Source organism: Chlorella variabilis (genome assembly GCF_000147415.1).
Source record: "Chlorella variabilis unplaced genomic scaffold CHLNCscaffold_10, whole genome shotgun sequence".
In the NCBI taxonomy this organism is placed as follows: domain Eukaryota; kingdom Viridiplantae; phylum Chlorophyta; class Trebouxiophyceae; order Chlorellales; family Chlorellaceae; genus Chlorella; species Chlorella variabilis.
The window spans coordinates 497,762-518,647 of NW_005435078.1; the positions used below are offsets into that span (position 1 = coordinate 497,762).

At 69.3% G+C, this 20,886-nt stretch overlaps 6 protein-coding genes across 6 annotated transcripts; 4 read left to right on the forward strand and 2 right to left on the reverse strand.

Moving 5' to 3' along the window:
- Positions 1-380: 380 nt before the first annotated feature.
- CHLNCDRAFT_133835 (hypothetical protein) lies at positions 381-5,099 on the reverse strand (the record flags this gene model as incomplete). The annotated part of the gene is made up of 11 exons (XM_005847682.1): positions 381-512; positions 731-933; positions 1,072-1,884; positions 2,045-2,097; positions 2,275-2,712; positions 2,927-3,161; positions 3,334-3,512; positions 3,692-4,139; positions 4,316-4,418; positions 4,693-4,867; positions 5,005-5,099. The coding sequence occupies 11 exons, from the start codon at positions 5,097-5,099 to the stop codon at positions 381-383; spliced, it is 2,874 nt and encodes a 957-aa protein (XP_005847744.1).
- Positions 5,100-5,658: 559 nt separating this feature from the next.
- On the forward strand, positions 5,659-6,652 carry CHLNCDRAFT_133836 (hypothetical protein; the record flags this gene model as incomplete). Its single annotated transcript, XM_005847517.1, has 4 exons — positions 5,659-5,743; positions 6,078-6,169; positions 6,353-6,376; positions 6,566-6,652. 4 exons carry the CDS (start codon positions 5,659-5,661, stop codon positions 6,650-6,652), a joined length of 288 nt encoding a protein of 95 aa, XP_005847579.1.
- A 419-nt stretch (positions 6,653-7,071) lies between these two features.
- Positions 7,072-10,519, forward strand: CHLNCDRAFT_31098 (hypothetical protein). The gene is made up of 11 exons (XM_005847518.1): positions 7,072-7,149; positions 7,277-7,715; positions 7,924-8,033; positions 8,241-8,341; positions 8,589-8,678; positions 8,940-9,051; positions 9,180-9,322; positions 9,525-9,622; positions 9,922-9,982; positions 10,094-10,171; positions 10,285-10,519. Exons 1-11 carry the CDS (start codon positions 7,080-7,082, stop codon positions 10,375-10,377), a joined length of 1,395 nt encoding a protein of 464 aa, XP_005847580.1. The 5' UTR covers positions 7,072-7,079; the 3' UTR covers positions 10,378-10,519.
- A 1,157-nt stretch (positions 10,520-11,676) lies between these two features.
- Positions 11,677-12,901, forward strand: CHLNCDRAFT_23150 (hypothetical protein; the record flags this gene model as incomplete). The annotated part of the gene is made up of 4 exons (XM_005847519.1): positions 11,677-11,891; positions 12,171-12,232; positions 12,409-12,541; positions 12,772-12,901. Coding segments are annotated over 4 exons (540 nt in total), but the record flags the coding sequence as incomplete, so codon positions are not given.
- A 963-nt stretch (positions 12,902-13,864) lies between these two features.
- On the reverse strand, positions 13,865-17,348 carry CHLNCDRAFT_133839 (expressed protein; the record flags this gene model as incomplete). The annotated part of the gene is made up of 11 exons (XM_005847683.1): positions 13,865-14,010; positions 14,218-14,323; positions 14,483-14,630; positions 14,769-14,925; positions 15,093-15,190; positions 15,353-15,885; positions 16,057-16,122; positions 16,284-16,382; positions 16,539-16,794; positions 17,071-17,111; positions 17,325-17,348. The coding sequence occupies 11 exons, from the start codon at positions 17,346-17,348 to the stop codon at positions 13,865-13,867; spliced, it is 1,674 nt and encodes a 557-aa protein (XP_005847745.1).
- A 584-nt stretch (positions 17,349-17,932) lies between these two features.
- CHLNCDRAFT_23038 (hypothetical protein) lies at positions 17,933-20,814 on the forward strand (the record flags this gene model as incomplete). Its single annotated transcript, XM_005847520.1, has 8 exons — positions 17,933-17,972; positions 18,254-18,489; positions 18,710-18,814; positions 19,022-19,103; positions 19,345-19,448; positions 19,771-19,869; positions 20,177-20,443; positions 20,626-20,814. 8 exons carry the CDS (start codon positions 17,933-17,935, stop codon positions 20,812-20,814), a joined length of 1,122 nt encoding a protein of 373 aa, XP_005847582.1.
- Positions 20,815-20,886: the final 72 nt, after the last annotated feature.

The following is a 20,886-nucleotide window of genomic DNA, read 5'->3' on the forward strand; positions in this document are numbered from 1 at the left end:
ATCAGCTTCACACACCAGCCCCCTTTCTACCTCCAGAGCCACATAGAGGAGTGCAAGCAGCCCATCTGTCACTGATCCGCTTTGATGACGTGCGATGCTATGCTGCTTTCTGTTGAGTCTTCTGAATTCTTTCTTCTGTGCCACTGTCGTGCACTGTGCTGGCATGTGCGCCTTCCTGCTGTGCTGCCACGCCTGCACAGGTACGATTACAACTGTTACAAGAACTCTTGTTCTGTCAGCTATTAAAAGAGAACCGTAAGCATATCAGTTCAACAAATCAAATGGATTGCCAGGCGGGCCACGGCTCCCTTGAGGGAGGCTCCTGCGCCCCAAGGGCGCAGCTCCTGCTGCTGCTGTGCTGCTGGCGGCGGCGCCCAGGCTTAGTGCAGCCCGCTGTCCAGCACTCCCTGCACCGCCTGCTGCACCGCCTCCTCGCCGTCTGCTCCCCCAGCAAAGGGGCGCTGCGTGGCGAGCTGGCGCTCAAACAGCGAGCTGGTCGCCGCCTTGGCGGCCTGCACAGGCAGGCGTGGGTGTTGGAAGGGAAACATCAGATCAGCAGAGCAAAGGGAGAGGAACAGAGCAATAGCTGTCTGGCCAGGTCTGCCTGTCATCAACACAGTCAGCGCCAGCCTGCAGGCGCACGCATGCAGCCCCACCAGGCCCCGGCGCCCTGCCAGCCTGGGAGGGCGCCACCAGGCGCGCCCGCAGCCCCGCAGCAAGACCAGCTCACCAGCTTGTAGCTGGCACGGTGGAGGAGCCCCTCTGCCAGCCGCCGCTTCAGCAGCGGCTTCACCAAGTCCAGAATCTGCTGCTTGCTCAGCAGCTGCTGCTGGCGACGGCGGCCGGCCGCCGAGGCAGGCGCATCGGGCGACGCCACACCACCTCGTCGCGCCTCTGCCAGGGCTGGAGCGGGCGCCCGGGCCGGTGCCGACCCTGATGGCGGCGAGGGAGCCGCCGCCGCTGCTGCTGCTGGGGCAGGGTGCGGGCGTGGGCGGCCCGCGGCGCCACAATGGGCAGGTGGAGGCTCGCGGGCTGTGGGCAAGCTGAGGGCAGCCATCCCTCCGCTGCCACCTGCGGCGAGGCTGACAGCCGGAGTGCCGCTGTCGGCTGCTGCACGGCTGTGCTGGTGCTGCTGGTGCTGCATGGCTGTGTTGGTGAAGGTGGGAGGTGGGCTCGGGCCAAAGCCGGCGCCGCTTCCACCACCGGCCCGCTGCTGCACCAGCTGCTGCTGCTGCTGCTGCCACCCGCCGCTGCCAGGCGAGTGCCGCTGCCAGGGCTGGTGTGCCTGCCAGGCGGGCTGCTGCTGCTGCGGGTGTGGCGGCGGCGGCAGCGCAGGTGGCGGCGGCCAAATTGAGTTGGGCTGAGGGCTGGTGTGCCCCCTGCCCGGCTGCATGCCACCACGCCCTGCATAGGCGCCGTGACTTTGCTGCTGCTGCTGCTGCTGATGCTGGAAGTCCAGGCGAGGGTCGGTGCTGCCGCCACCAGGCTGCGCCTGCCACGGCCTGTCACCAACGCCGCCGCCGCTCCGCATCTCAAAGCGAGCAAAGGGCCCGCTACCCGCTGCTGCGCCCCGCTGTTGGTGCTGGTGCTGGCGCTGCGGGGAGCCTGCCCCACCGCCCCCAAAGCCCTCCAGGGGTCGGATGCGCGGTATGGTGAGCGGGCGGGCTGCGCTGCCTCCGCCCGGGCCCCCGCCGTGGCGCCGCCCGCTGCCGTCGGGCGTGCCCCGGGCCGCCGCCGCCATCAGCCGCATGTCGGCCACGGTTCGCTGCGCGGAGCTTGGCGGCGGAGGCAGCGAGCCGCCGTCGCCGCCGCCTGGCTGCGGCCGGCGGGGCACCAGGCGGGAGCCAATCTGCCTGGCCGCAGCAATCTGCCTGGACAGCCGCACTGCAGCAACCGGCAGCAGGCAAGGCATTGGGGTGGGGTTGGGCAGGGGCAAGGGCAGCAGGGTGAGCAGGGTGAGAAGGGCAGGCAAGTGGGCCTGCGACCGGCGCAGGCAGGAGGGTGCGCGCTCAGGCCCAGCCGGGGCCGGGGCTGGCGTCCATACCTGCTAGCGGCAGCTCCCATTCGTCTTCTGTGCCTGGCGACGCCGCACGCTGCCTGCAGCCAGGACCAGGGCACGCAAGCTGGTTTGCTTGCTGCTGACTGCAACGCCAGCGGCGCACACAGGCACACTGGCAAACCCACGCCCCTCTGCCGCTGAGCTGGCGCCCCGTGGGACGGCAGGCAGCATGAGCGCATGCAGGTTGCGGCATGCCGCTGCGCAGCGCCGCGCACCTGTCGCTCCCCGACCGCCGCCGCTGCCGCTGCTGCTGCTGCTGCTGCTGCTGCGGGTCGCCGCCCATCGCTTCATCCAGCACCTGCCAGGCCAGCTGCTCGTCTGCTGCCGCGGCAGCAGCGTCTGAGGCGGCCCCTGCTGGCCGTCGGCCGCCAGGGACGAGCGGGCTGGGGCTGGAAAGAAGATCCACCAGTTCCAAGCCCTCCCTGGTCACAGCCTCACCCCCACGGGGAGCCGCTCTGCTGCCACCAGCGCTGCCGCCGCCAGCCGCCGCTGCCGCCGCGCCGGCCCGAACCAGGCGCCGCCGCTGCAGCTGGCCAGGCTGCGCCGCCGCGCCGCCGCCGCCGCCGCCCGCTGAGGCCGAGCGGCGGACAGCGGCAAAGGTGGTGCTGCCGCGGCGCAGGTCGTCCCAGCTTTGGGCCAATGCCGACACATTCCTGCCGGCAGCAGCAGCGGCAGCAGATGAAGAACGCATTTGAGGAGGTGGCAGGGCCTAGCCAGGAGCAGCAAGTGCTGGGAGTGGCCCGGCAGGGGCCCCCAGCCGCTGCCAGCCAGGCGAAACATGTTATATTGTTGTTGTTGTGCAAGCAAGGCCTCCTCAGGCTGCACAGGCAGCAGCAGCGCAACAAGGGCGCCAGCTTCCAGCCGCACCTGTGGGCCTGCGTGGGCTCCGCATCTGCGCCCGGCAGGGCGCCTCCCCGCCGCTGCTGCCTGCCGGCGGCGCGGCGGGGCCGCCCGCCGGCCTCGCTGCGCCGCTGCTGGGCCCTGCGGCTGGCGGCACGGCTCTGCAGGCGGGCCAGCAGCGGCCGAGGGTCTTCCTCCTCATCCTCTTCCTCCTGGCTGCCAGCCTCGCTGCTGCCGCTGTCACTCGTGCCTGCCTCCGGCTCTGCAGGCGGGGACAGTCGCACATGCGCAGGCGGGCGGGTGGGGGAGCTGGGGAGGTGCCGGCGGTGGTGGCGAGTTAGGCACGCGTGGGCTGAGCAGCCGCCGTGGGTCGCCAGGCAGCCGCCGAGCGATGCATGGTGCACACACAAGGATGACAAGAGAAAATTACACACCCTGCCCCACCGCCGCCACAACACCCTGCCCCGCCACCACCACACCGCCCTTGCCTGTCTCCCCCTCCCCGAAGCGCTCGTGAGTGGACTGGTCGGAGCCTGCGGAGGCAGACTGCCGCGCCTGGCGGCGGCCGCGCCGCGGGCGGCGCCGTCGCCCCGCGCCCACGCCGGCGCCGGGCCTGCACGAGGCGCGGGCGCATGGTTGCATGCTCGGCAGCAGAACTACGACAATGCAGCGCCGGTTTGAAGGTCCCAGGCAGCAGCACCGGAGCAGCCCGGGCACGGTGCTGCGCGCAACGCCGCCTGGCCAAGCATGCACAGCCTGGGCCGAGCAACCGCGGCTGCCAGCGGCCGGCACCTGGCTCCCGAGCTCTGCCACTCCCCCTCCTCCTCCTCCGAATCGTCCTGCACAATGAAATCAGAGAGGTCCTCGTCGCCGCCGCCGGGCGCCGCCGCCGGGCCGCGCTGCCGCCTGGGCGCGGCGGCGCCGGCGGCGCGTCGCTGCCGCGCTGGGCGTCGGCGCGCGGCGGCAGGCGCCGCCTCTTCCTCGCTGCCGTCTTCCAGATCTTCCGGGTCTGAGGAGAGGTCCAGCACCTCCTGCTCCTGCCTCCGCTGCCGCCGGCGCTGGCCGGCAGGCGAGTCCGCCGCCGGCTGCCGCCGCGCCCTGCCTCGCGCTGCCTGCTGCTGCTGGCGCTGGCGCTGGGCGTGGCGCCGGGCGCGCCGCTCCGAGCAGCTGGGGCAAAACCACTCTCCCTCTGGGATGCCTGCCAGCCCGGCGCAGTAAGTGTGGCACGCGCGGTCGCACTCTGCAGGCAGCACAGGCAAGCAGGTGGTGGGCAGGCGGGGAGCGGCGGCAAGAGGTGGGCTAGGAGGCAGCAGGCAGCACTCCCTGGCACGCCTCGCCGCGTGGCCAGCTGCCGCCTGGACTGGCTGCCAGGCCGCCCAGCTGCCCTCTGCCAGCTCTGCCCGGGGCTGCGCCCACCGTCGCACAGCAGCAGCTGCTCCTCGTCGTCGCCGCCGCCGCAGGCCAGGCACGCCAGCTCCTCCACCCACTGCTGGAAAGTGGGGTCCTCAAACACGACCCGCTGCGGCAGGGCAGGGGGTGAGGAGCGGCAGGTGGGCGGGTGGGTGGGTTGGGGGAAGCGGTAATTGGAAGCCGCAGCAGGGGCGACGCAGGGGCCCTTGCAGCAGCCAGGTTCAGCGACTGCGGTTGTGGGATGCTTGCGCGGGCCCAGGCAACAGCGGCGCGCCGGCTCGAAGCCGGCGACGGCCAGCGGCCGGGGAGGCGCATCAGGAAATGCGGCGGCGAGCGGCGCAGGCCCCCCAGCTGGCCGGACTCGCCTGGTTGCGCTCCTCCACCTGCTGGCAATCCACGTAGGTGCCCGGCAGCTCGCCGGCGGGGTCCAGCCCGCCGCCCGCCAGCAGCACGGAGCGCGGCGCCAGGCGCTTGCGCCGCAGCTGCGCAAACCGCTGCTTGCAGAAGGGGCAGCTGTTCTCTATCTCAGCCCACTTGCTAATGCAGGGGAAGCAGAACCTGCACGTGCACACGGCGGCGGAAGGCTCCAGGCAGCGCCGTCGGGAGGGGGCGCGGCGAGGCGCCCGGCAGGGCAGGCGGCGGCAGGCGGCACAAAGCGGCAGGGGCGCAGCCAGGGGCCGCGCCTGTGGTTGCACGAGCTGATCTCTCCCAGGTCGCGTCCACCGCCCAGCAGATCCTCCTGGCACACGCCGCACACGAGCTCTGTCGCCAGGGGGCTCCTGGCGGCCATGGCGGCAAGCGGCTGTGGCCGCCAGCGCCAGCTCCCAGGGGGTAGTGCTGAGCACAGAGGATCTGCACAGGGCATACACGGCGTGAGGTGAAAGCCATTTCAGAGGCAGTGCAGTGCAGAGTGCATGCCGCGGCTGCTGCCGTCAACAAAGACGGATGGCCCCAGCAGGCACGGGCGCGGCAGCGGGCGGCGGCAGTTGCTTGCCTGCGGACACCAACCTGCAGCTGAGCTTCACCCTCCGACTTGCTGCGCCTGCCTTACTGCTGGCAATGCCTAAGGAGTAGAACGGCCCACAGCGGCTGCCTCACGCTCCGGTGTGATCGCCCATATGGCCATTCCTGTGGTCTGCTGCCTTCCCACAACGCTCATCAGAGTGGCACTGATGTCGGTAGAGTCTTGATTAGGCCGGACAGGCCGCCAAACTCAGCGTTTTGGAAACGCCACGCCAGCTCGACACCTTCGCTGATAGAATCGGTCCCATCGCCGAGTGGCCTTCGAATTGAACTACACCGGCCCCTGTGGCAGCGCTTGATCGCGTGTCCTCTGAGCACAGCAAACCATGGGCGGCAAGGTGGTCATCATCCACAGCAAGAGCGAGTGGGATGCCCAGGTTATGACCAACGCAGACGCCACTTACATCGTAGGTGAGCCGCACTAGGGGTGGCGGCAGCAGCACGTTGGAAACGGCCCGGTGTGCTAACGTGATGAGGTGATCGCTGCCTGCGCGTGGGAGGACGCAGCAGTGGCCGCGCCTGTGGCTGGGTGTGGCCGCAGCAGTGAGCCGGCACCGCCGCTGCGCTGCCGGCGCGGGCTGCCGCGGTCGGTGGAACGGCCACACGTCTGCCGGGGTGGCGGCTGGAACCACACAGTGTGTGGAGCTGAGTGCTGGCTGGCCGGACGCGTGCCTTGCTGCATGCCGCGCCAGCTGTTCCGCGCACCGACGGGCCTGCCCCGAGCCCTCCCTGCCCCGCCGTGCAGACTTCACCGCCACCTGGTGCGGACCGTGCCGCATGATTGGCCCCGTGTTTGAGGAGCTGTCCAACCAGTTTGACAGCGTGGTCTTCCTCAAGGTGCGCACAGGGATGCCGGGCAGCCGCCTGGCCGCATGGAACCAGCACCTGCAAGGCCCACCGGCGGCATGCTGTGAGCCACCTGCCCGCAGGTGGTGGCCGGCGTCCACACAGCGTTGCGTTTTCGTGCTGCCTGTACGCTGCCTCAGTGGCTTGCGCGCGCTGCCGCTCTCCTCCCTGCAGGTGGACGTGGATGAGGTGGAGCAGGTGGCGGCGGCCTGCGGCATCAGCGCGATGCCCACCTTCCAGGCGAGCGCCTCCCCCAGCCGGCCCTGGTCGGGAGCCTCAGCCGCCCTCCCTGCCCATACGCAGACACCCACATGCCACCGAGCTGCACAACCCTCCTTCCCTGCCCATGCCCATGCCGGCCCGCTCCGCGGCTCCCTCGTGCCGCAGGTGTGGAAGGGCGGGCAGAAGGTGGATGAGCTGGTGGGCGCCGCCAAGGACAAGCTCAAGGAGCTGGTGGTGAAGTATGCGGGCTGAGCAGGAGGCGGGAACGGCGCCGCCAGGCAGCAAAGCAGGGCGGCCTGTTGGCGTGGAGGGGGCGCCTCCCCGCTCCCCAAGGCCGGCCCCATGGTCTGCTGTGCGGCGCTGGGCCTGCCATGTCGCCCAGCAGCTGCAGCTCAGAATTTTTGGCGCCTGTGCCTCTCGGCTGCCGCCGCCGGTTGTAAACATGTTTGAGCCGCAACCACTGTCAGCATTCGTGTTCGAATTAAACAATTCAGCCCCTTCTGGCGCTCAGCCACGCGGCAGTGGATGCAGACGTAATGCACGCCCAAGCTCAGGGCAGCATTCCACCCGCAACAGCCGTATGCCGCCGCCTGCCTGCCACCCGCCACAGCATGGGCCCAGCATTCAAATGCGGACCAAGCCTTTCCTGTCCCTGCTATTGCTTGGTCGGTGAGGACTCATGCCTCCCAGACGCGAGGAGCAGGAAGGCGACCAGGAGTCTGGTGACGCTGCCTTCGACGTCTCTCCCGGTGGGGCCTCGCCGATGCTGCTGTCACTTCCGTTTGCCCCACAGGGATACACAGGGCGGCCGGGTGCACCGCATGCTGTCCCATGGTGGCGCCGCCGCTGATCCGCTTGATTGAGTTGCATGCGCAGAGGTGCTCAGACAGTTGATGGCCAGCGGCAACAGCCAGCTGGTTGAAGCGCTGCAGGTGATACCCGCGCCGCCTGGGCTGCTGCGGGGCTGCCACTGCCACTGCCCGCCGCCCGCCACCTGCCTTCTGTCGCCCTCGGCTGCCTTAGTTTGCCAGCCACTTGTGCTGCACCAGCCCCCTCCACTCCTCCCGGATAACCAATCCGCATTTCGACTGGGCGGCCCAGCCTGTTGCAGTTTAATGGTTTGGCCCTGCCGCCGCACGCCGCCGCTCCAGCCGCCCCTTGTCCTCCCCATTCCCCGCCCCGCGCAGCGATCCCTGAACAAGATGGTGGGCCAGTCGTCTGGGTACGTGGAGAGCCTGCCGGCTCCTGTGCGCACCCGCATCGAATACCTGGCTGAGCTGGACGGGGAGCGGGCCGAGCTGTACGAGCGGTACAGGTGTGTTTCCTGGTGATGCCGCGGGCAGAAGCAGCAGCTGCCCCAATGGTGGCAGGCAGCGCAGGGTGTGGGAGCCTGGCTCGTGGGGCCCCCGTCCAACGCTCGCCCCTATCCTGGCTCAAGCGCCTGGCTGGACGCCCACCGCCGGGCTTTATGACACGCTTCTGCTGCTGCTGCCGCCGCTCACGTGCGCCCCACCCCCCGGCAGGGAGGAGCGGCGTGCTCTGGAGGAGAAGTACGATCGGCTGTACGCCCCGCTGTACGACAAGCGCGCCGAGGTGGTCAACGGCAAGGCAGAGGCGCCTGAGAACGAGACAGGTGCTGCTGTGCTGTTCGGCGCGCCTGGCCCGTTGGCCTGACTGTGTGCCTATTCCGCGGGCTGGCCGTGCGCCCGCGCCCGCTACCCTGCACCTGGCAGCCTCCATGGGGGCTGGCGGGGCGCAGCGCTCTGTGCTGCTGCCGCCCGCGGCGTCGTGCTCACCGCCGGCGGCCCTCTGCCCTGCTTCTCTTTGCGTTCGTGTGCAGCTGAGGGCAAGGCGGCGGCGGCTGCGGAGCCCGACGAGGTGCCCGCGGGCGTGCCGGACTTTTGGATGATTGCGCTGCGCAATGCGATGGAGGAGGAGACGGTGGGTGGCTGGGTGTGCCGCGGCGCAGCAGCATGTGCTCTCGCCCGCACGTGTGGGCAGCTGTAAGAGTGTAGTGGCCGGAGGTGTCGGGGCGGGTGCGGCCACGCGGCTCACCACGCCGGCCCCGCGGCTGAGCGCTGCGCAGCTGCCGCGTAGCTGCCGCTGCCTCTGCTGCTGCTGCCGTCCATGCGGCTCTACACACACACACCGCCCCCTGGCTCCTGCCCACCTGCCCACCTGCGCGCAGATCAACGACAAGGACGCCGAGGTGCTGTCGTACTGCACAGACGTGCGCTGCGAGCAGTTCCACAGCGAGGGGGAGGAGGAGGGCGACGAGGTGAGGCTCGGCTGGGAGGCGCCGAGCGGGCATGTGGGCGTGTGGCGGGCTGCACTGCAGAACAGCACTCGGGGCAGCGCAGCACAGCATGCCGTGGCGCCTGCCACGTCGCACAGCATAGGGCAGCGCAGCGCAGCGCTGCGCAGCATGTGCCGCGCGGCAGCACACTGCGCTATTATGCACCGCCCGTGTTGCCCACCGCACCCTGCCACCCCCTGCCGACCCCGCTCCATTGCGTGCGCACTCGCGTGCGCCCCGCAGGGCTTCCGCCTCGTGTTCAGCTTCCGGGACAACCCCTACTTCACCAACAATCAGCTGACCAAGACGTACCACCTGAGCGAGGAGGACGACATGATGCTGCGCAAGATTGAGAGTGAGAGGGGTGTTTTGGTGTTATTTTATGGTGTGTGTGTGTGCGCGCGCGCCGCATGCGCGTATGGCCGACGGCCGACTCACGCCAGTTTACCCTGCCCAACCAACCGCTCGCCCGCCCGCCCGCAGCCTCTGGCGTGCACTGGAAGGCGGGCAAGGATGTGACCGTCAAGGTGCTCAAGAAGAAGGCCAAGCCCGGGGCCAAGGGCAAGCCGCAGACCAAGACCGAGTCTGTGGAGTCGTTCTTCCGCTGGTTCACCGAGGTACCAGAGGTGAGGGCGGCGCTGAGGTGGCGCTGAGGTGGCGCTGAGCTGGCGGCTGCCGGCGCGCTGGCGACGCCCTCCTGCTGGTGCCGCACCTCCTCCCTTCCCTCCGCTTTGCAGTCCAACCTCCGGCTCCTTTTTTGCGCGCTTCCCGCCGCGCCCCACCCCTGCTGCTGCCCCCACCCCCCCACACACACACACCGCCCCGCAGATCCCGGATGAGGAGGAGGAGGAGGATTTCACGCAGGAGGAGATGGAGGCGCTCGAGGAGGCCATGCAGAGCGACTTTGAGATTGCGGAGATGATCAAGTGGGTGGGCGGGTGGTGGCGGCGGCGGCGGTGTGGTGTGGCGTGTGCGCTGGCCGTGGGGCTGCGGTGTGGTGCGCAGCCGTCCGGCGGCGACGGCGCCAGGCAGCGAAACGGGGGCCCTGTGCCGTTCTCAGGCCCAAACAGGCGCCGCCCGCCTCGTCCGGCCACTACGCTGGGCCTGTCTGCCCCCTCTCTGCCTGTGCTGCTCTCCTCTCCATTGCCCGAGAGCGGCCCTGGCGCCTATCCCTGCTCCGCGTACCCTCCAACCCACCCTTCCCGCCCCACCACCCCACACGCAGGGAGAAGGTCATCCCGGAGGCAACCAGCTGGTTCACTGGGGAGGCGCTGCAGGAGTATGAGGCAAGCGGTCGGCAGCGGTGTAGCTGCAGGCGGGAGGGCCTGCGCACGGTGCTGCACGCTGCTGCGTCGGCAAGCCCGGCACAGCTAAGTTGCTGACAGTGTGTTCTGCAGGATGAGGAGGAGGACGAGGATGAGGAGGATGAGGAGGAGGAGGACGACGAGGATGGAGATGAGGGCCATGAGGAGGAGGTGAGGGAGGAACGGATATGAAAAGGTGTATGCTTTGCTGTCAGCGCGATGGAGAAAGTAAAGTTGGAGCAAGTTCAGGACACCTGGCTGACCGGGCGCCTTGGTGGCTGCAGGAGGAGGACTCTGAGGACGAGAGCGATGCCAAGCGCTTGCCGCCGGCAGCAGCAGACGCAAAGGAGCAGCCGCAGGAGTGCAAGCAGCAGTGAGGTGCCGGCGCGGCTTGCGGCGTGGCAGCCCCGCCTGCGGGACTGGCTGTCAACGGTTGCCACCACTTGTTTACTCGTAGACCCTAGCAGTCCCTTAGCGCCCGAATGTTCTTTGTTGCAGCGGTGTAAAGCTTCCGCAGGCATTCACGCCGTGCGACGGCAGCGGTGCAGTACGCCGCCGGCCAGCGGGACATGCCTTTGCCCTGGAATCGCCCCTCGCGCTGTGTTATCACCTTTCTTATGGCCCACTTGGGCTGCTCGTGCGCCGCCTGCAAGCAGCAGTCACAGGCAGACGCTTCCAAGGCAGAGGTGGTGCAGCGCCGCCCGGGCCAGAAGAAGCGCGGATCACGCAGCAGCAAGCGCGGCATGTTGTCCAGAATCATTGAAGGTGCGCGCTGTGCCCGTGGCGACGGTCGATCTTGTCGGGCAGTCTCCCCCGAGGCCCCCAGCCCACCTGGCCACCCTGCGCGCTGCCTGCAGGAATTGCGCATCTGGTGGAGGATGACGACGACTACACCACGGCTTCAGAGGGCGGCACCCCGACCGCCGCCGCCGCCGCTGCCAAGCAGCAGCAGCAGCTCCAGGGCGTGGATAGCGGCCACCTGACGGCGCTGCCAGGCGGCGCCGCCACCCTCAGCGTCAGCCGCCGAGGCAGCGGCCGCGGAGAGCCCAGCTCCTCCGCGCAGGCGGCGCAGCAGGACTGGCAGCAGCAGTCGCAGCCGACGTCGCGGCGGCAGTCGCAGCGGGGCCAGCAGCGGCAGCAGGAGGGAGAGTCGCAGGGCACGGAGGGCGAAGAGGAGGAGGAGGAGGAGGAGGAGGAGGGGGAGGGGCAGCGACAAGGCGGGGGCTGGAACATCCTGGGCGGAGTGCCTTTCCTGCCGCGCATTGTGGAGCTTCTGAGCCCGCGGGCGGCCAGCAGCGGGGATGAGGATGAAGAGGAGGAGGAGGGGCCTGCTGCTGCCGAGTACGGAGAGCCTCCCACCAGCCCCGGAGGCACCAGCAGGTACCCCACGGTGGCAGCGGGGGAGCACCAGCCGAGGGCAGACGACGAGGACTTGCAGGTGTGCACATGCAGAGACCCTGAGAAAGGAGGTTGGCCCGCCTGGCTCGCCTCTGCCTGCCCCGCCTCTGCCTGGCGCTGACCTGCAGCATGCCTGCACCCGCGCTGCTGCCGGCTTGGGGTGATGTTTGGTGTTGCCACTGCTCCTGGCACGCCGGCGCCCACCCCGTGCTGCTACCCAGCCGCTGCCTGCGCTTGGGCGGCTGCAGGGCACCACCACGGAGCCCGCGCCGCTGCAGCCGGAGCAGCAGCCGCTGCCGGCCATGAGCCAGCCCTCCACCCTCATGTCGGAAGATCACGTGCGCTGCCTGGCGGCAGCGGTACCAGCGCGGTACCGCCAGTCCCGCTGGGCCCTGCTCTACTCCACGGCACGGGATGGCATCAGCTTGCAGACGCTGCTGCGCAACGCTGCCCGCAAGGCGCCCACCGTGCTGGTGGTGCGCGACTTTGACAGGTGGGCTGGACCGGAGGTTGGGCCCAAGCGGGTGGCTGCAAGGTTGTACCGTTGGAGGCAGGTGGTGGCAGGTGGTGGTCGGGGCATGAGCTGGCGTGCCGTGGGTTGTGGGTGTGGAGAGCGTGGCATGCAGTCATGGAGCTGGCGGGGAGCTGGGCGGAGCGGCAGAGGGCGGGAGCGGGCAAGCATGTGCTCCGCACAGCCTGCCTGGCCTGGCCTCTCCCGCCGCTGAGCAGCCCGGCTGCCTGGCCTGCCTCTGCCTGCCGCCCGCCGCTGCAGGCACGTGTTTGGGGCGTACTGCTCCGAGGCGTGGCGGCTGGACAAGCGCTTTTTCGGCACAGGTGCGCAGGGGGCGCCGCTGTGCTGGGAAGCGACGCAGCTGGGGCCACAGCTGAGGGATCGGCTCTGCCGCCCCACGGCTGGCTGGCAGGCACGGCCCAGCCGCCGCCGCTGCCGTGCCGTCGCCACACCCAGCCAGCACGCCGCGCCGCGGCACGTGTGCCTGCCTGTACCGCAGGCGAGACGTTTGTGTTCCAGCTGGAGCCACGGCCTGCTGCCTGGTACTGGTGGTGGCGGCGCATGGCCAAAGAGCCAAACGACTACTTCCAATGGGGCAGCGCAGATGCCATCGCGGTCGGCGGCTCCGGCGGGTGGGTGAGGGTGCGACTCTTGTGCGGCAGCAGGCGGCCGCGCAGTGAGGCACGCGGGCCAGCGGGCTGGCAGGGGGAGCGGCTGCTGGGCCACGGGCATGGGCCGCCAGGCAGCGCGTGTTGTGCTGCGCAGGGGCGGGGCCGCTGCAGGGGGGCGGGGCGTCGTGCGCTGCCGCCGCTGCTGCCGGCCTCCAACGCGTCCTGCCCCCTCCCTGCCTGCTCTGGTGCAGGTATGCGCTGTGGCTGGATGCAGACCTGGCCTCCGGCCTCAGCCGCAACAGCACCACCTTTGGCAACGACAGCCTGGCGGGGAGCCAGGAGTTTCGGGTGGGCGCGGTGGAGCTTTGGGGCCTCAGCTGACCGGCACCGCAGCGTGTCCTAAGTGTGTAAAACGTGTCACATGGTGATGTTGGGAGACCAAACAATTGAACAAAGAGGCCTGTGGGGACATTGGAACCCTTTCAAAGTGATGAACAAGCAAGGACACATTCATGTTTTTGGGCATGCAATATGTTGGGGGCATGGCGAACATTGGGGCCTGGAACATTGAAACCCGTCCACAATGATTTGGAGGCAAGGAACTAATTCATCCGTTGGGGCATTCATCCCGAGGTAGGAAACATAACCGCGGGGCGCGGAAGGGCGGGGGGGGGGCATGAAGACAAAACCATACCGACAGGTCGCAGCATTGGCCATGGTTTGCAAGACGCACAAAGTACGACAGGCGCACAGAGGCATTCGCCCCGTTGTTGCCAACGAATGCACCCAGACGTCTGAGGCTGCTTGTTCGGCAAAAGGGGAAAAGGCACCCACGAGCGGGGCGCCACAGGTGGGGCGCCGCCACGCTTATGCGTAGTGGCGACATGCACACTTTGTGCTTCTGGGTGGGCGGCAAGTAACTCAACAGTGGAACAATCAATGTAAAGGCATACAGCCTTATCCAAAGTCATGAAAGTTGGGGACAGCTGGGAGCGTGAACAAGCCGAGGACGCCGCCATGCGTACCGTTGGCATCGGCAGACATGCAGCGGCGCCATGTCTACTTTGCACATAAAATAAACAGCTCAACTGCGAGCTCAAATCAACCAGCCAAGCACAGGCGGTTTGCAGAGTGAACAGCTGGCCTGCTACTGTTCAATAAAACAAGGAGATGTGGGCTGGGATTTCGAGACAACGCCGCAGGAGAAATGCAAAACCACAAAAGGAAGAGAACGGCTGACGCAGAGAGCCTTGCGGGCCGTGCAACGGGCTTTGAGGGGCGATTGGCACCCTCCTGGTCGACAGCCTGTGGAGGCCCGGCACAAACAAAATAGCAGCAGGCTGCTTACTGTTGCTTTGGCTTGGCCGGTGTGAGCAGGCCTGCCCGCTGCATCTGCGCCTGGAAAGCCAGGCGCGTCATGTAGTCACAGCCGCCAGCAACCAGCACCGGCGCCAGCACGGTGATTGCCAGGTGCAGCGACAGGTAGGCGGCTGCAGGTAGGGCATTGGGGGGGGTGCAGCAGCAGCATACCTCGGACTAAGTTCCAGCCCTGCGCTGCGCTGCCCAGAACCAAGGCATGGCTACACGACCTGTGCCGCTGCCAAGCCGTGGCAAGGCAAGCTGAAGCTAGGCAGGGAAACGACAAGCGGCGGTCGCTCATCTGCGGCGCATGCAGCGCATCCAGGGCTGCCGCTCACGTGTGATCAGGGTGCGCCCCGGGGAGCCCTCGGGGTGCAGGCTCATCAGCGACAGCGTGATGGCATAGATGAGCAGCGAGTTGAGCAGCTGGAGGTGCAGGCGCAGCTGCAGGCAGCAGGTTTTGGGGGGCAGCAGGGGCACGCGGCGCCGGAGCTCAGCCGGGGAGGGGCAGGCGGGCGCAGGCGGAGGCAGCGGCGGGCGGCAGGGGGCCGGGGCATGCAGCTGCGTGACCAGCGGGGCGCAGCCGGCGCTTAGGATACTCACTCGCCGCGTGAACACCTCCAGCCCGATGTTGCAGAGCCCAAAGGCGAACATGGGGGTGGTGCTGGCGTGGGCAAACGCAAAGCAGCCGGGGAGCGAGGTGGAGAGCAGCAGCAGCAGGCGCTGCACAAACCACAGCGCCTCGCGGTACCTGCGCGGCGGGAGGGGGGCAGCGAAGCCGGGTGGGCGCGCGCAGCGGGGAGGCCCAAAGGTCGGCCGCCTGGGGCCGTGGCGAGGGGGTGGGCAGGCAGGCGTGGGCGGGCGCAGCAGCGCCAGCTGGCGGGCTCACCTCAGGTACGTCTCGTGGCGGTAGCGGCACGCCAGGGCCCCCAGCGCGGGCAGCAGCTGGAACTGGAGGAGGCGGAGGGGGGAGATGGCGGGGCTCGTCCACGCCACAGCATACAGTGCCGCCGTGAGCAGGCCCAGCATCAGCCAGGCCAGCTCGCCTGCGCCACACCCGGGGGAGGCAGGCGCGGGCCGCTGGAGCTGGCAGGGGCGGGGACACGTGCATACCTCCAAGCCAGCCCAGCTGGCGCAGCACATGCCGAGGGCACGGCTCGCAGCCGGCTGCGCCCACAGAGCAAGCCTGCGCAGGCGGCGCGCCTGGCCCCACCTCTGTGCTGCGCCTCGTTATTGAACCGCGCAAAGGCGGCCTCCAGGTGGGCGTCCTCAAACCGCAGCAGCAGGTCAGCTTCCAGCCAGGCATCAGAGCTGCAGCAGGGGGCACACAGGCAGCACAGGGGGCGTGGGCTTCATGGCAGCCGCAAGGCCCCGAGGAGCGAGGGTAAAGCAGCAGCACGCACGACGCCAAGCGCGGCTGCCAGCATTCCCACGGCACGTGGGCGGCGGCGCGCCTCCAGACCGTCTGCGCACCTGGCTTGGTTGTATGGCAGGCTGCCCTCTCTCGTCACAGTCACGCCAGCGGGCGGCTGCAGCTTGGCTGCCGCCGCCAGGCTGGCAGCAATGTGCGCTGGGGCTGGGGCTCCAGCCGCCTCCACCTCTGCCTGCTCTGCCAGTGCCTGCCTGCCCGCCAGCCCAGTGCCGCCTGCTCCTGCAACTGCTGCCGCATAGCCCCCGGCAGGGGCTGCTGCAACCGTCTTAGCCACGCCTGCCACATACGTGTACGTTGCGCGTGCCGCCCACTGCTGTTGCTTCGGCTGCTGCTCCGCCGCCGCTGCGCCTTCCGGGCTCTTGCTGAGCTTGGCATCGCCGCCGACGCCGGCTGCCACATGGAAGGGGTGAGGGCCCTCCTCGAGCCGCAGCTTGGACATGGGCAGCGCGGTATACCGCGGCAGGCTGTACAGTTGCTCCTGCTCGCCGGGGCAGCACCGCAGCGGCATGCTGCCCAGCACCGTGAGCTCGCCCGCCACCGAGGGGTCCAGGCTGTCATACATGCCGCTGGTGACCTGCAGCGCAGCAGGGCGGCGCGGCGCGGCAACCCCTCGGCCCAGCGCAGCGCATGCAGGCTGATGCCAGCCAGGGCTGCCATGCCAGCCAGGGGCAAGGAAAGGGGCGCGGCTGCATGCAGCTGCGGGCAGCAGCGCAGCCGGCCGCGCCACCCCCGCCACCCCACTCACGATGAAGGGGACCTTCTGCTGTGTCTCCATGACCTCCCGGGCTACCGACACGCACCGCCCCACAATCTGGGGGGCAGCAGGGGGCGCCGCACGGCAGCACAGGGGCCGTCAGGCTGGCGTGGGGGGCTGGACATGCGCGGGCAGGCATCCGCGGCGCGCCGGGCACTGCCAGCGGCCCATCTTGTCGGCGCAGCAAGCTGGCGCCGTGCCCTGCCCGCATCACCCACCTGGTAGGTGAGGCTGGTGGTGCCCAGCAGGCCGCTGGTGGCGGGGCCGCTGGCCATCACCATGACAAGATCCAGCGGGACAGACCCCGCCAGCCGGATCTGCAGCATCATCAGCAGCAGCAGGAGGGAGCAGCAGGGGAAGACAGGGAGTGAGCACAGAGGCGGCGTGCGGGGTGGCTGGGGGAGCATGTGTGCCGGAGGCAGGGGGTCGGAGGGGGCAGACGCGGCAGTGATGCCGCAGCAGGTGCCCGGCACAAGGGCGGCCCCCGCGGCGGCGGCGCTCACGCTCTGCGCGGCCTGCAGCAGGTGCAGCGAGAAGCGGAGGAGCGTGGCGGCGTGGTCGGCGTCCGCCTCAGCCACGCCGGTGCTGATCATGAAGCCGTGGGGGCCGCCGTACAGCTTGTACACCCTGTGCTGCTCGGCGATGCGGTCCAGCACCAAGTAGAAGCGGTGCAGCCAGCGGAACTGGTCGTGCGGCGGCAGGCACAGCAGGCTGTCCTCGTTCCGAATCCTGCGCGGCAGCGGGGGCAGCGGGGGCGCGGCGCTCGGCGCGGGCAGGCAGCTCCCCGGCCGCGGCTGAGCGGCGGTATCGGCGGGAAATGTGGTGCGCCTTGGCAGACGGCCGCAGGGCACAGCACAGGTGCCAGGGGCTCTCAGTGCAGTGACAGGGCAAACAATCAAGGGGGGAAGCCGAACAAGCAGGGGCAGGAAGCCCAGAGGGCTGCCGCCCCGAAAAAGTGTCCCAGACGGGTGGCCACCCAGCCCCTGGCTGCGCTGCCTCGCTTACTTGGCGAGCAACACGCTGCAGCTGGCATGCTCGTCCTCGTACTGCAGCAAAAGAGGGCAGCAGATGCGCTGTGGCGGATGGGGCCCTTGGGAGCGGGTCGAGCTGAGCGGGCCTCCGCCCGCAGCGGCACGCAACCACCGCCGAGGGCATGCATTTTGAGGGCCGCTGAGCCGCGGCGGAGCCTGATCACACGGCAGGATGTGCTGCGTTTGGGCACCGCGAGTTCTCACCATGGGCTTTCTCCGACCTCCCACCTCAGAGCCCGAGGATGCAGCCATGGCTGCAGCCGCGGGCGGGAGGAGCTCAGAGTCGGGGAGGGGAGGAGCTCAGTCGGTGCCCCTTTTGAGGTGCAGGCCCCCAGGCCTCATAAAGGAGAAAAACATAGCGAGTAGCGGCAAGTTTCGAGCCAAGGCGGTGGCACAAGTGTGTGGCAGGAGGTACAGTGTCCGAAGGCCCGCTTGAGGCCCGCTTCCTGAAAGCAAACATCCGGCGTTATGCGCTGTGGAAAAGTGCTTGCACATAAGAGGCTTCAATTACGCGGCATTCAGTGACACCGGGCCGCTGGTCTCACGGGGCACAGAGGGCGTGCGGCGGGGGTGCTAGTGGCAGCGTTGCGTTGTTGAAGGGCCTCTAAATGTCCGGCCCTGTCTGCCACCATAATCAACCGAGATGCGGTCCGATGCTTCTCTAAACCCCACCAATATAGCAAGGAGGTGGTGAATTGGGGGGTGTCCACCCGCCTGCCGTGTAGCGCCTGGTGGACAGTAAGCTTTCCTTGGATTGCAACCTCTCCTGCTGAATTATTCATCTTTTGCTTCGGTGACCCTGCAGCTTCTCAGCTTAGTAAAGGAGAACTGCCGAGATGAGTGCAGGAGGTTCCGTGCCAGAAGGCGCCAACCAGCGTGAGCTGCGGTGTCTTAGCGCAGGATCAGAGAGCCGATGCATAGGGCTTGTTTGCAGCACACATGCGGCCGTGAGCGATCGGGCAAGCCGAGCGGAGTCCCAGCGGTCCGCTGTGGTTGCTAAATAGCCCAGTCAGACACTGCACTGCGCGCGCCAGCTATCGCACTGGTTGGATGCCCGCCGCCACCGCCACTGCCACCCGCCGCCGCCGCCGCCGCCGCCCACCTGCCCCCGTTGCCGACGCTCCGCCGCTGCTCGCTGCCGCCCCGACCCTCTGCAGACTGCCCCGGAACGGAGGACGAGCAGGCGGGCAAGGCAGCGGCCTGCGCGGGCTGCCCCAACCAGGCCGCCTGCGCGTCCGCCCCCAAGGGAGCCGTGGATCCCGACCTCGCCGCCATTGCCGCCCGCCTGGCGCCCATCAAACACATCGTGCTGGTGCTGTCGGGCAAAGGCGGCGTGGGCAAGAGCACCTTCTCCGCGCAGCTGGCCTTCGCCCTGGCGGCACGGGGGCTGGAGGTGCGCCGCAGCGCACGGCGCCGGGCCGACGCCGCAGGCGGCACCCCGCCTTGGGCCCTCCTCTGCCTCTGCCTCCGCCCTCCCATCTCCCCCGCCGGCTCCTGCTGCTGCCCGCCGCTGCTGCGTGCCCCCCGCCGCGCCCCGCGCTCCGTTTTGGTCGCCGCCGCCGCCGCCGCCGCCGGCTCAAAGCTTGCACGCGCCACGGCCGCCACGCGTGCAGGTGGGGCTGCTTGACATCGACATCTGCGGCCCCTCCGTGCCCAAGATGCTGGGCCTGGAGGGCGAGGAGATCCACCAGAGCGGCGCCGGCTGGTCGCCCGTGTATGTGCAGGCGCGCACGCAGGCCAGACCACCCCCGCCCGCACGCCAGGCGGCGCGCCGCGCCAGTCCACCCTGCTTCCCCTCCCGACGGGCGCCTGCCCTGCCTGCCCGTGCCAGCCCGCCCATGCCACCTCCCGCCCGCCCATGCCACACATGCCCCCTCCCCACGCTCCCGCCGCCCCCTCCCCTCCCCTCCACGCACCGCATACAGGAGAACCTGGGGGTCATGAGCATCGGCTTCATGCTGCCCAACCCAGACGACGCCGTGATTTGGCGGGGGCCCCGCAAGAACGGTGCGCCGCCTGTGGCTGCGCAGCAAGGCCGGCCCGCAGCGCGGCCGTGGACGCCCCGCCTCCCTCTTTGGGCGGCGGCCGGCGGCCGGCACGCCGCAGTTCGACGCGCCCATCTACACCCCACTCATACCCGCATCCACCTCACCCCGCACTGCCCCATGCCCACACAAGAGCCTGTACCTGGCACCCACCCCTCCTGCCCGCACCCCCCCCACACACACACACACGCGCGCCCCTGCAGGCCTCATCAAGCAGTTCCTCAAGGACGTGCACTGGGGGCCCTGCGACTACCTGGTCATCGACTCGCCGCCCGGCACCAGCGACGAACACATCTCCATCGCCCAGGTGGGGTTGCGTGTGTGGGGGTGCTGTGTGTGTGTGTGTGTGCATGGTGTGAGTAAGTGGGGGTGTGTGAGGGGGGGCGGAGGGCTCGTGGGGGTGGGGATGGGGGTGGTCGGGCTTTGCCGCGGGTGGCTGGTGTGCGCGTGCTGGTGTGGTGTGCGCGGTGGGTGTGACACGAGTGTGCCGTCGATATTGGTGGTGGTGGGGTGGGTCTGAGCCCAGGGTGCGGTTGGCGGCCTTTGCTGGCCTGCCTGCCGTGCATGGCGCCTCCCCTCAGCGCCCCTGCGGCGTCGTTGATGGTGGCTCCCCCCTGCCCGCCCCGCAGTTCCTCAAAGAGGCGCGGGTGGATGGCGCGGTGGTGGTGACCACCCCCCAGCAGGTCTCCATCATTGATGTGCGCAAGGAAATCAACTTCTGCAAGAAGGTGAGGCAGGGCGGGGTGAGCGGGAGGGGGTTGGCAGGAGGGGTTGGCAGGAGGGGGTTGGCAGGAGGGGTGGGCGGGAGGGGGTGGGCAGGAGGGCGTGGCCCGGCCCACAGCGGGGGGTGGAGCGGGGAGAGGGCGGCCCGAGGGGCCGAAAGAGGGGGTGTTGGAAGTGTGCTTGTGCTTGGCGAGCAGGAGCAAAGTGAGAGTGGCGGCGAGTGCAACCAGTGCGACCGGCCCTGCTCACCCTGGCTCCACCTGATAACTGCAATCCCTCCTGCCTGCCCCGCCCCGCCTACACACCACACAGACCGGCATCCCAGTGCTGGGGGTAGTGGAGAACATGAGCGGCCTACGCCAGCCGCTGTCCACATTCAAGTTTTACGGCCCGGACGGGCAGGACGTCACGGCAGCCGTGCTGCAGGCGGCAGAGGCGGCCGCAGCGGCGGCAGGCGGCGGCGCGGCGGCAAACGGCGGCGGCATCGGCGGCGGCGGGGCAGGCAGGGAGGTCATGGCTGAGACGGCTGTGTTCCATGCCAGCGGCGGCGGCGCTGCACACATGGCCGCAGACATGCAGGTCGGTCCCAAGGAGCCTGTGCTGGTGGCCTGCGGCCGCCTGCAGCACTCGGCTGCGCCGCCCAGCTGGCACAGAAGCGGCACAGGCGGCGTCCCGCTTGCCGCTGAGCTGGCGCCTGGCCCTGGCTGCCCCCCTGGCTGCCCTGGCTTCATGTGGCTGCCCTCCCTTCACGTGAGCTGCAGGTGCCCTTCCTAGGAAGCGTGCCGCTGGACTCAGCGCTGAGCAAGGCGTGCGAGGAAGGGCGCTCGGTGTTTGAGACCGCCGGCGCAGACGGCTCCGCTTCCGGCGGCGGCGGCGGCAGCAGCAGCGCCCCGGCGCTGCGGGCCATCATCGACAAGCTGCTGGCTGCCACCGGCGAGGCGGGGAAGTGATGGCGAGGCCCTTGCCTCGTCAGCTCCCCGCCACCCCCCAACGCATGCCCCCGCATAACCCCCAGAGAACTG